At 43.3% G+C, this 12,812-nt stretch overlaps 1 protein-coding gene across 3 annotated transcripts; it reads left to right on the top strand.

The window, feature by feature from the left end:
- Positions 1-1,196: 1,196 nt before the first annotated feature.
- On the top strand, positions 1,197-12,200 carry LOC131239530 (triacylglycerol lipase 2-like). 3 transcript variants are annotated; one of them, XM_058237275.1, is made up of 9 exons: positions 1,199-1,450; positions 1,541-1,654; positions 5,409-5,549; positions 7,284-7,394; positions 8,062-8,205; positions 9,094-9,134; positions 9,255-9,334; positions 9,726-9,821; positions 11,698-12,200. In XM_058237275.1, exons 1-9 carry the CDS (start codon positions 1,247-1,249, stop codon positions 12,015-12,017), a joined length of 1,251 nt encoding a protein of 416 aa, XP_058093258.1. In that variant the 5' UTR covers positions 1,199-1,246; the 3' UTR covers positions 12,018-12,200. The 3 variants fall into 3 exon arrangements, with proteins under 3 accessions (XP_058093259.1, XP_058093260.1, XP_058093258.1); XM_058237276.1 differs by lacking the exon at positions 7,284-7,394 and having other exon boundaries at positions 1,197-1,450; XM_058237277.1 differs by lacking the exon at positions 8,062-8,205 and having other exon boundaries at positions 1,198-1,450.
- The last annotated feature ends 612 nt before the right edge of the window (positions 12,201-12,812 follow it).

Here is a 12,812-nt window from a genome sequence, read left to right as displayed (position 1 = left end):
CAGTCCACTATCTGGCCCACCATATCAACGGTTTGGATTTACCAATCATGCAGCCAAGAAGACACGCCAGCCAACTGGCGCCCGTGTAACCGCAATCAGTTGAGCATCGCTGGAATCTAAATCCCCATACCGTTGGTTGCGGATAAAAAGAAGTGGGGTGGGCCCCACAGCAGACGCGGATTGGGTACTACCCCGCCTGTTCGAGCTCGGAACAGGCTGAGCCTCCGAGCGGCCCACCGTGATGTATGGCTTAATCAACACCGTCCATCCATTTTTCCATATCATTCTAGGATGTTATCCCAAAAATGAGGCAGATCCAAAGGCTCAAGTTGCAACAGAGGAAGCAGCGGTGATAGTTACGCCCACCGTTGAAACCTTCCTAGGGCCCACCATGATCTTTATTTTCCATCCAACCTGTTCATAAGATCACATAGACCTGGATGAAGGCGAAACACTAATATCAACTTGTATACCAAGAAGTTTTTAACGGTGATAATTAATCCCTATTGTGTGGTCCACTTGAGCCTTGGATCTGACTCATTTTTGGGATAATACCCTAAAACAATGTGTTGAAATGGATGGACTGTGTGGATAAACCTATACATTACGGTGGGCCCCACAGAGCCCCAGTTTGTTCCGAGCTCAGGACAGGCGCGGGTAGTACCCAATCCGCGTGGACCCATGGATAATCTAGCCTGGAAAAGCGTGTGAGATGGTATGGAACACCCCAAAGAACCGGAATAAGGTACACCCACCTCTCCACAGTACAGGTGTTGGGATAATATGTCGATCTGGTCCATCCATTTAGTTGTGGATGGAAAACTATTGAAAATATACATTCATTAGAGGATTCTATCCATTTGATCAGTGCCCCTCAAAGAAACGGTAGGCGACAAAAATGATCAGTGGCCAAAAATTCATAGTGGAAAAATAAAGAAAATTAATGGATAGGATTGTCTACTAAATGTAAATTTTGAAATATAACCCATCCATTGTAGGACCCAACAGATAAATGGACCTGATCGATACCTTATCCTGCCACGTGTGTAATCTAGAGATGACTTTGTAATATTCCAGTCCTTCCATCTCTATCTTATCATCACCCCCAAAAAGTTCCATGCTTTTGGCCATAAGTCTCATCCGTTAGGCGTAGAAAATCCTCTTCGCTTTCACATCTCCCTTTCCCTATGAAAGCTCTCTTTCTCTATAAAAGGGTGACTTGGGTTGCCTACAAGCATCGCTGAAAATGGCCATCCATTGCTTGGGACGGGTATTAGTGGCCATTTTCTTTGTGGTCATCATGATCGAGCCCGATCCAGCCGTCGGATTGAGAAAATCCGACCTTCTCACAATCAACGGTCATGATCCAGTCAGCGTGCCCACTACAACCCTGGTCGGGATATGCGAGTCATTGGTCATCGTCCATGGCTACCCATGCATAGAATACAATGTAATGATAGTGAGAAAGAATTCTAACTTGAGCACGTATGGTTAAGGTTATTAACGTGCGCATACTACGTTTGAATTCGTTTCATTACAGGTGAAAACCGAAGATGGGTTCGTCCTTAGCATGCAAAGGATTCCAGACGGTCTCGTTAAAGGAAATGGCGGGAACAACAAACAGCCAGTATTGCTGCAACATGGAGTTCTCATGGTATGTATGTATGTATGCATGCATGTATGTATGTATGTGCATGTTTAGTTTCACAAACAGCCACATATCTTTCCTTCCAACGTGTCACATGTGTAAGATATGGGTGCAGTTCGAAATGTGGGACCCACCATGATATGTACGTGTGTATACATGCATGCATGCATGTAGATATGTTAACCATGCACGTCTGTTTACATAGATTGCAGTGGCATTTAAGGGGGCATGATCACATACAGACACTGCACATGAACTTTCACGGACAGCCTCGTTTTTCCCGCCAATTTGTCACCTGTACGTTTGCCAGAGCAGTGCAAAAGGTGGGCCCCACCATCTTGATCACCTGTACGTTACCCGCCGTGCATTGAGTTAGACCATTGGAAATACATCGATGTCTGGGGGGTGGCCCCACCAATGAGTAAAGCTGCAGCTTGATTTCTGCAACGAGTGACCTTGATGGGGTGGCCCACCTTTTGCACGGCCCTTGTTCAAGACGTGTGGCATGTTGCCGGAAAGACGGAGCTGTATGTAAAAGCTCACATACGTTGCCAAAGTACCCATAGTGAAAGTTCACTGTTGTAGGATCTCATCGCGATCAGAAAGATCGGGCCATGATGGGAATCTGGCCCACTTTAGTGGATTCTTCAGTAGGTACCATGATCCAGTGGGGCCCACTTTACATCCATGTCCGTTCATCATCCTGTTGTGGTGTTTCGCTTCGCATTGGATCTTTCCCAGTCTCCTGCGTATCTACGCACTGATATTACACACGGTTGTACACCAACTCCCATTCAACCTACTTGCCACCGCACATGTGTTAGAGGGAAATGTCGATCGGACCGTCCATCTACTGGGGATGGAGCATAGTTTGAAACCCACATTGATAACATGCTCCTAGCCATCACTGGGAAATAACAATAACGATTGATGAACATCCACCGTTGAAACATTCGCGAGCCGCATAAGTTTTGGATCAGGATAATATTTTTCTATTTTCAGTTCATCCCAGTACTAATAACCTTATGAACGGTTTGGATGAAATATCAGCATTACGTTGGACCCCAGAAAGAATTCAACGGTATGCATTTCCCTACCCACTTTTTCCTATCTTGCGGCCCACTTTAATCTAGGATCTGCCTCCTTTTTTGACTCGTTTCCTACCATGAGCTATAAAAATGGATGGACGTGGTGGATTTCTCACAAACATCACGGTGGGCCCCAACTAGCTTCTGACATCAACTCCCCGTCCGAAATAAATATCTGGTGCTTTACGAGTGTGAACAAGTGCGGTAAGCACTACGCATTAAGTAGGTATTAATGATTAAAACAAGGGAAGTTATTTGATGCTCTGATAGTGTACTGCACTTCATGCACAGGCACCGATAATGTGTACACGTGGAATAAGATGACTCAAATAAAACACACTAAATTGTGGAAGCTAAGTCACGATTTCCTAATACTAACCTTTGATTCAAGGAACCTCGTCCGTTGAAACAGGACCGTTGGATTTTTATTTTTAACCATCCGATTAACATCCACCAATCTGATAGTCAGAAGATCAAACAATACTATTTTTTTTGTCTAGGATAAGTCAGAGGTGGGTCCCATTATTTGGACAATTTTATTTGAATTACGTGAATGGCAGGATGAAATTTTTAGGTTTATTTTAAGTGCCCGTGTATCATCCATCATAACCCATCGGAGTATCAAAGCCTTTTTCTAGAATGAGACGGTGCATAACGAACTGCAATTGCTTTTACTGTTGGAAGGAAAACAATGACCACCAAAACAATCAGGACCGTTCGTTAGTGGGACCCACCAAACCGCGTTTATCTCTTTCGTAGAGCCTTTTGCAAAAGGTATTTTTTCAAGTTCGTACGCGGGTGATGATGCTTCATTATGGTAACTCATCTGCCGCGATGGACATGCATGGTCATCTGGACCGTCCAAATCGAGGGCCCCATTACAGATAGAGTATAGTCCAAAAATAAAACCGATCAGATCATCCTAGCAGGAAGTTGAGCTATGATCTATCAAATGGACACTGCTAAGAAAAGAACGGCCCATATTAAATGAGAAAATTTAATCTGACGGACAATATTTTCTATCATTGTGATTCTTGAGCTGTGAACACTAAGTTCTTGGGCCCACCTAATCAACAGTCCTTATCATGTAACATGCGTGAAATTCACACGTATGCCACGTTGGATGTGTTGCTACACGTGTCCGTTGAGTACAAAGATGTGAAGTCATGCCAATAAAATCTAAAAAAGCAAGTCCCAAGAATGCTTGAAATTCAACAGTGTCAGTTGGGGACTCGGATTGCGCGCCGAGTAAACTATGTGGGGCCCACCTTAATTTTTTTATTTTATCCACACCGTCAATCATTTTTTTTCAGCTCATTTTAGGTTAAGAGGACAAATTTTAAATATTTCCAAATCTCAAGTGGACCACATCACAGGAAAGAGTAGGAATTAAACACTTACCGTTGAAAAACTTCTTGGGGGCCACAGAAGTTTTGGATCAAGCCGATATTTGTTTTTTCCTTAATCCATGTTTTTTAAACTTATGAACACGTTGGATGACAAATAAATATCACTTTCGGCCCTAGGAAGGTTTCAATGGTGGAAGTCATTATAACCATTAATTCCTATGGTGTGGTCCACCTGAAATTCTAATATTATTGAATTTTTTTCTCATAGCATAAAATGATCTGAAAAAACGTATGGACGGAGTGGATAAGACACATACGTCAATTTGGGCCCCACAAAGTTTACTCAGCCAGGCTAGAGACTCAGTACGCAATCCGAGTTATTTGATACTCTGACAGAGTACGATGTTTTGTACCGTTGCACTTAGAAATTTCACACGTGTTAAGTGCTTAAAACAAATCGAAACTTTCACATAACGTGATCCCAAAGGCCATAATTCCAAAATCACATTGACCGGACCATCCAACCATTTCCACGCTCCATATTTTACATTATAACCGTCAATGAGTTTTCCATCAATCAGCGAATTAGGACATTATTTTAATTTAAATTTTAGTTTAATACCCATCTAAAGTGGGTCCCACTATATGAACGGTTTATTTTGAATTACATACGTTCCACGTGAACAATATTCCAGTGCACGTGCACAAACTGTCACACTCCCACGCCATCCATTTTTTAATTAAAAGTAGAGGGATCCGATCCGTCAACCAACGAGTGGGGCAGTCATGCTAGCTTTTGGAGAGATTTTGGGGCCGGAAATCAAGATCGGTCTCCTTTTGTATGATGCACCATGTGCAGCTCTTTTGACTTTTTCTTTAGCATTTGGCTGCAATCAAGATGGTGGGCCCGGATACATGGACTAGAATTATTAATGGGTAGGATTGAATATGGCCCACCAAGCTTTGGCCCATCAGAGGCTGTTCTTAGGATGTCGTATCGGACCGTTTCAACGGTTGAGATTGATAATTTGCATATGGGGTTTCTCAGCTTATGTATCATGGCCCGGTGTTAGCCCATGTGGGGCCCACTTATGTCTATGATGGATCTCAGGCCTGTGGGCCCATGCTAGGCTCAAAAATATTATTTTTAATATTTTATTTTCAATGAAAATTTAGAAAAAAATCGAATCTGAAAATCTGATTAGATTCTCGTGCCTGGACATGCATGCACATGTATACACGTGCCTGTGTATGTGCATGTGTGAGATGGACGGTATGGATATATCCATACACTTGATGTGCTGGTTGATTTTATGATGGTAGGATGGGATGACGTGGCTTCTAGAATCGCCTGATCAGTCGCTGGGATTCGTGTTGGCGGATAACGGTTACGATGTGTGGATCGCAAACAGTAGAGGGACCAGATGGAGCCGTGGACACGCATCCCTTGATCCAGCCAATCCGGTTAGTTTCTTTTCTAAGTAGACCGTTAATTGGACTGTCTGATGGGTGGGCCATACTGCACGTCCCAGATGAGGCTATTGATTGAAAGTTTGGGAATATGGGTCCCATTAATTGGACGGTTTTGAAAATTGGTATGTGCACTGGTTGGACGGTAGAGATGGGTTGTACACTGGATCTCAGTGTATGAGAAAAGATTGCATGTATCAATGGTTCCAGTTGTATATTCATGCTGGGTGAGAATCTGTAGATACATCCACAATGAGATTGGCAGAAATCCTAGTTTGAATGTGCATAGGGATTCCCGCTCACCTTGAATGTACTGGTGGGAACCGTTGAGATCATGGTTGAAAGACTGGGTGACCCGGACGGACTCGTTCGGTTCTGAGTTGAGTTAGGGCCTGTCCGAGTTGGGGCTGAATCGGTCCGACTCGCCTGAGTTAAGGAATAGCCCAGGATCGGGTCCTACCAAGTCCGAGTTGACTCAGACTCCTCTGGGTCTTAAATCCACGGTTGATGCACAACTAGAGCCGGGCAGGGGATGACTCGACTCGGCAAGCTCGACTCGTCCGACTCATTCAAACCGAACTCGATTCAAACTGAGTGGGTGAGTCGATCTGAACCGAGTAGACTTTGTCTAATCCGAACTCAAACTGAATCGCATTCAGGTCACCTTATAACTCGACTTGACCCGAAATCCAACTTCGTACTGACTTGACTCAATCCAAAACCCGACTCAAACATGTATATTAAACCACTCCCCCCCCCCCCCTCAAATCTGGCATTTCATATCTGAGATGTCGTGTAGCTAATGGAGAGGCTACAATTCTGGCGAGTGCACATAGGTATTGAGTTGTGATTTCAGCCCATGGATACCTAGTGCGCCCGTGACCTGACCCGATCCAACCCAGTGCCGACTTGACCCGACTCGGTACTTGTGACCGGGTCAGACTCGATCCCAATTAGTCCAGACTTGGACTCGGATCAGGTCAGGCATGTTGGAATCGGTACTGAGTTGGGTCGAATTCGGGTTAGGTCTATTTTAAAACCGGATTGAGTCGGGTCAGCCCTAACTCGGTCCGACTCGACTCGATGCCCAGCTCTTCAACACCTCCTAAGTATGTCAATGGGCCTGACCTAGCCCAGTGGGCATATTTGATACTAGCTCCGAACCCGGCCTGTGCCCATGGTGGACCAAAACATACAGCCCAGAGCCCAAACTGTGATGAATATGCACGGCCCAGGCCTAAGTCCTACCGAATCAATGGACCAAAGTTCATCCTGCACCCCCTTTGTGAAACATCGGGACCATTCATTGGGCGCGCCTCTTCATTCATGATATATAACAAAGATGCGGCCCTCATGCCTAATATTTCCAGCCGAAGCTGACGTAAAGTGAGCCACCAAGGCCCATTGACATTTAGGGGGGCAACTGTCCGGGAAACCCGCCCAACCCGACAAGTCCGACCTAGCATTAGGCGAGGCTTGCATGGCCCAATCAATTTTAGGGTCGGTCTTAATAGACATTTGTTTCATTCCTCTAAAATGTTTATTTTTTTAGCATGTGTGGTCCACCTGATAAACAGATAAATTAGGAAAATTCAAGGAAAAAGTAGAGAATTTATCAATTTTCGGGCCAGGCCCAAATTATTTTTTCGGATTGGTCATGGGCCCAAACAAACCCCGCCCATTACTAGCCCTGATTGGCAAACCACTTGATCATTTCAAACCTTGCAGGCTTATTGGAATTGGTCATGGGATGAAATGGTGGATTATGATCTCACCGCTAATTTGGATTTCGTGTACAGCCAAACAGGCCAGAAGGTGGATTATGTAGGCCATTCCATGGTAATCCTTCATCCTATCGTTAATGTATGTTATATCTACATGCATCAGACACGCATGTGTACACATAGCATGCATCGTCACATGATTTGGATATATAGAAGATGCATTGCAACATCTCATCATCCAAAAGGTGGCTAGCCGATTGGACGGTTCAGATCCACCTTAATGTGCATGAAAAAAAAAAAAACAGTTTGTATAGATCATAAGTTGTACTCTGGCAGGGTATGATGGTTCATGCGCATCCACTCAGAAGTTGTACACATCATAAACATATAACTCAACTTGAACCGTTCAAATCACGGAAACACAGCACACAGATCATAACCCAAAAATCAGATTTTTTATTCTAACCCCTGATTAACGGACATCTATTCATTGAATTAGAACCGTTCGTTGTTTTCCACTTTAACCGCCGTTGCCATGCTGTATGGGCCATGATTTTGATATGCCACTTATGTAGCTTTTTAGTGCATGGAGACATGTAGGGCCCACCCAATCAAATTTGTGATTTGAGCAACCAGTGGGCCCCACATGATCAGGGGCTGGTGAAAATGCATACACCTTACATTCCATATATATAACACGTGGCATTCCTCATTACATTAGTATGGCATTGTCTTTATGGAAGAAAGAGTAGATTTTTATAGGGTGTGTACGGTTCATGCAGGGTACGTTGATTGCTCTGGCAGCCTTCTCACAAGGGAAATTGACGGACAGGATCAAATCAGCTGCATTGCTGTGTCCCGTTGCTTATCTGAGCCACATGACAACTGCGATCGGCGAACTCGCCGCTAGAGCGTTCGTCGGAGAAGTAGGCATCAGGACCATCCAAAATAGTGGACCCCATAACACAATAATATCACTGATCTAATGATCTCAACGATTTCACCTCTTGAAATTGCGCACCTGATCTTATCATTTTCAACCATCCATTTTGTAGCCACCCACTGAGTGGTTGGATCATTTGATCAGTGTGATTGGTGGGACATGCTCCATCAACATCCATGATGGGCCCCTTGAATCGTACGGTCCAGATTGAGGCTCGTGTGTGGGTGGTAAACCATCTGCATGGTCTGGTCCACTCTCAACATGCACGGAATTAACGGTGTATGCTAACACACGACCCTCAGATCATAATCTGAGTTGATCGAGTAGTGTGGGGCCCACATGTGATGTGTATATGTAATCCAAACCATGTATATAGTACATATCCTCGTGAAAACCGTACATGCCAAGAATCATTCCTATAAACAGCTCAGGTGGGACACATCACAGGGAGAAATGTGAACTATGTATAAAACCGTTTATTCACTTTCTGTGGCTCACCTAAATTTTAGAATAGGTTGATTTTTTGTTTATCCATTATACCCAATGGATATCACCTGATGAATGGATTGGATGACTTATACACAACACGTTAGACCGCACATTCCATCTGGAAATTTCAACGGCGGCTGTCCACTTCCCCACGTCACACATTATTCTCTTTGGTGCGGCCCACCTGAGTTATAGATCAGGCTGGATTTTTTTCATCCAGATATATCAATGGGGATCGCATCTGATGGACGGGTCAGATGGATTCTCAAATCATGGTAGGCCACAAACATATCAAAAGTATGGTAATCACCACACCTTCTTATCATTCCCCATCAAATGAATGGTTGATCTGCCCCTGATGTAATCTTCTCACCCTTATCAGATAACGACATGGTTAGGCATCGCAGAATTCAATCCAAAGGGGTGAGTTTCCATTTAAAAATAAATAAATAAATAAATATTTACACCGTACTTGTGTGTATACACCTTGCATGATTATTTGTAATAACTAATTCCAGTTTTTTTTTTGGCATGAGAGAACAGAAAAGCTGTAGCAGACTTTCTCAAAACTCTTTGTGCAAATCCGGGCGTTGATTGCTTTGACCTAATAAGATCATTTACTGGTAATGAGTAATGACATCCTCTATAATCCTGCCAAAATCACTTACACCGAACTTCTGTGTAAGCAAACTTCACCACCGTTGGATCCTAAAGGGATGTGGGACCCACCAGGTACTAGATTGGTGGGCCCCACAATCAAGTGGGCCTTCCCTTCATTTAGAACCCCACACATTGCAATGAAAAAAAAAGAACCTAACCGTTCTATAACTGCCCAACTGTAATCATCAAAGTCCTTCAATCAGACGGTTAGATTTCTGCCGTATGTGTGATATTTGGGGTATGGGCCATCCTCTGGCGGGATGAATGGATCAACGGTCTAGATCTCTTTTACGTATGGTGTGTATCATCCAATTTCTAAAATACTAACTTTATGCTCAACATCGTTAATCCAAGGCAAAAACTGCTGCCTCAATGAGTCCACCGTAGATCTCTTCTTGAAGTATGAACCGCAATCAACGGCCACCAAGAACATGGTGCATCTGGCCCAGAGTAAGTCCTCTAAAATACGTATATATATACATAGATACATGAAATACATATATACATACATATATATACTCGGGTTCGGGCTCGGGCTCGGGCCGGGCTGAGCCCTCATAATTATTTCTGGATCGGGCTTAACTATTTTGGCTCATCAAGAGCCCTGGCCAGGGTCAGGCCTATGTTGAATAACAAGGGAAGGGATGGGATAGAGCTTGGCCCAGCCATAACCTAGCCTTAATAATCATGCACATATTTATATTTGGAGCCGTTGGTATCAACGTCATTTATAGGGCTGTCAATGGGCTGGGCCTAAGTAGGGCTTAGCCCATATTCTGAACAGTATTGGGCCGGGCAGTCGGGCCAGACTCATTCAAATTCTGACTTTCAGGCCCGAGCCCGGCCCATTGATACCAATAGCCATAGAGTGGGCATGAGACCACCCGAATTGGCAAACATGACTTGTGCAACTTGTTCGAATGGATTCAATCCAAACCGAGTGGGTGAGTTGTTTCGAATCGAGTTATCCAGTAACTTGACCCAACTCAGCCAGGAATTCAACTTGATTTGAAACTCAACTTGTGCATATATATATATATATATATATATATATATATATATATATATATATATATTAAAAACTTAAATATAACCTTTCATATATGAGATGCCCTATATTAATAAATAAATAAACCACCCTTAAATATAACCTTCCATACATGACATGCGGTATAGCTGATGGAGGTGGCAATTATGGTAACTGAATCTATGTTTTGAGCTATGATTTCAATCCGTGGATACTCATTGCATCAAACCTCGACTTAACTTGGTACTTGTGATCGGGTTGAACTCAGCCTAGATTAATTTAGGCTAGACCCGGACTTGGATTGAGTAGGCATGTTGGACTCAGTACCAAGTTAGGTCGAGTTCAGATGAAGCCTATTTCAAAACCGAATCAAGTCAGGTCAGCCCTTACTCATCCTACTCGGCTCGATGCCAACTCTACCTAATCATTTATCTAGACAATTCATTAGGTCCATCATGCTGTTCATATGCAGCCTTGAAATTTTCATAATTACCGGACGGTCCAAACCATCCAGTTCATGGCCTGCATAATTTGATGGACAGGATTGTTCATTAAAGATAGATCGAGTCACGGATGTTCAGGACCATTTGATTGTTGTAGTTTCCACAAAGTAATTAAAGACGACTCGACTAGATCTAATGGACGGACCAGATTAGTGATGCGAATGATGACAACTCCAAATACAACCATGTGCCTGGCAAGGTTTGTACACATAGCTCACTGGATCACTAGTGTTAATTAACTATTTAACATACAGAGTCGTGTGGAGCCCACCCATGATATGCACGTGGAATCCCAACCGTGCATCTGGTGTACCTCCTTGTGGCCACCATACCCAAGAACCGTCCATTTACGTTCATTTGTTGTGGCCCACCTAGATTTTGTGGTTTTGTCCGTTCATCTTGGTTGGGTGACCGGGTTGGATGTCATTCACACGAAATGGTGGGTCCCACATTCTATCTTAAAGTTTCTATGGTGGGCGTTCCCCATTTTTCCCTTTTGTGTCACCCATATGAGTTATGGATGTATCTGTATTTTGGGATCCAGGCCTCACATTGAGTTTTGCATCTAATGAACGGTTCGGATGGCAGTTAAAAATTACAGTGGGTCCCACATAGCTCGAGTGACCATATCTCATTCTTTAAGCTACAAATCTATCAAAACACTCTATCAGATGGAACCCACATTTGATCGGCTCCAAACCCAACTGAAAATTCAAGGTGAGCGTTTATACTAACGGTCCATCAACTCAAGATAACTGATCCAAATCAAACCATTTTTTCTTTAAATTAATCACAGCCGTTCGAGATGGGATCATAATGAAATATGATTATGGGAACGGTGCAGCGAACATCATGCGCTACGGTGAAATCAGACCGCCCATCTACAACATGTCAAACATCCCCCATGATCTGCCTCTATTTCTCAGCTATGGTGGCCAAGATGCACTTGCGGACACTCGTGATGTAGGGCTCTTGCTTGATGCCCTCAAATTCCACGATGGAGATAAGCTGACCGTTCAATTTGTGAAGGACTATGCTCATGCAGATTTTGTTTTGGGAGTTACTGCGAAGAATATCGTGTATGATGCGATAATCGCATTCTTTCGTCGCCAGTGAGGACCGTTGATTTTAAATGGTCCACTATTTGTATGAGATAGTTGATATCTAATCACCAAACATAAGTGTCCCACACACATGCAAATGTGGTGCACGTGTGCAAGATTTGGGACGTTTATCAGATGGGCCTCTTGTGAATTGAATCCTGGCCTAATAAAGATTTCTTGAATGTTTAAACTGCTATTGATTAGTTTATTTTTTCAAACTTCTTTCCAATTCTATGTACGTGTGTGGCCTATCGACGTGCTGACCCAGGATGGGTGTGAATGTTAGAGGTGTACACAAGTTGAATTGAGCCGAGCCTGGCATAGCTCGACTCACCTCAACCACTAGCTCACCCCAGCTCAAACTCAACTCGGCTCAGTCGTTGAGCCTAACTAGCTAGCTCGGCTTGTTTAGTTAGCAGCTCAGGCCAATTCAAGCCAAGCTTTAGCTTGCGGCATTTTCACAAATACATGGAGTACACTTTTAAGTTCTTACTATATGTAAAACAACAACAATTGTTTATAAGTATTTCATCAAATACTCCGTAGGCAACATCAAAATCACGAAAAATGGATATTTGTTTCATATATATACCTTCCTCGCTACTAGCAAACACTTCGTTGAGTCATTTCATCAAATACTTGGTGAGCAACATCAATATCAAAGTAACTGAATCATCTAGTTGGCTCGATCTGAGTTCAATTCGAGTTGGAGTTCAATCCGAATCAAGTCAAGAGCTCGGTTCGAAAAAAAATTGAGTTAAAAAAATTAGGTCGACTTAGCTCAAACCGAATTGAATCAAGCCTTTTC

This window comes from Magnolia sinica, chromosome 3, assembly GCF_029962835.1.
Source record: "Magnolia sinica isolate HGM2019 chromosome 3, MsV1, whole genome shotgun sequence".
In the NCBI taxonomy this organism is placed as follows: domain Eukaryota; kingdom Viridiplantae; phylum Streptophyta; class Magnoliopsida; order Magnoliales; family Magnoliaceae; genus Magnolia; species Magnolia sinica.
The sequence above is the reverse complement of the archived record's forward strand: the minus strand, read 5'-3'. Positions and strand labels throughout refer to the sequence as shown.

Coding starts and splice junctions, on each gene's coding strand:
- LOC131239530 (XM_058237275.1), top strand. CDS start 1,247: ATGGCCATCCATTGCTTGGGACGGGTATTAGTGGCCATTTTCTTTGTG. Junction 1,451..1,540: donor ACCCATGCATAGAATACAAT/GTAATGATAGTG, acceptor GTTTCATTACAG/GTGAAAACCGAAGATGGGTT. Junction 1,655..5,408: donor TGCAACATGGAGTTCTCATG/GTATGTATGTAT, acceptor TTATGATGGTAG/GATGGGATGACGTGGCTTCT.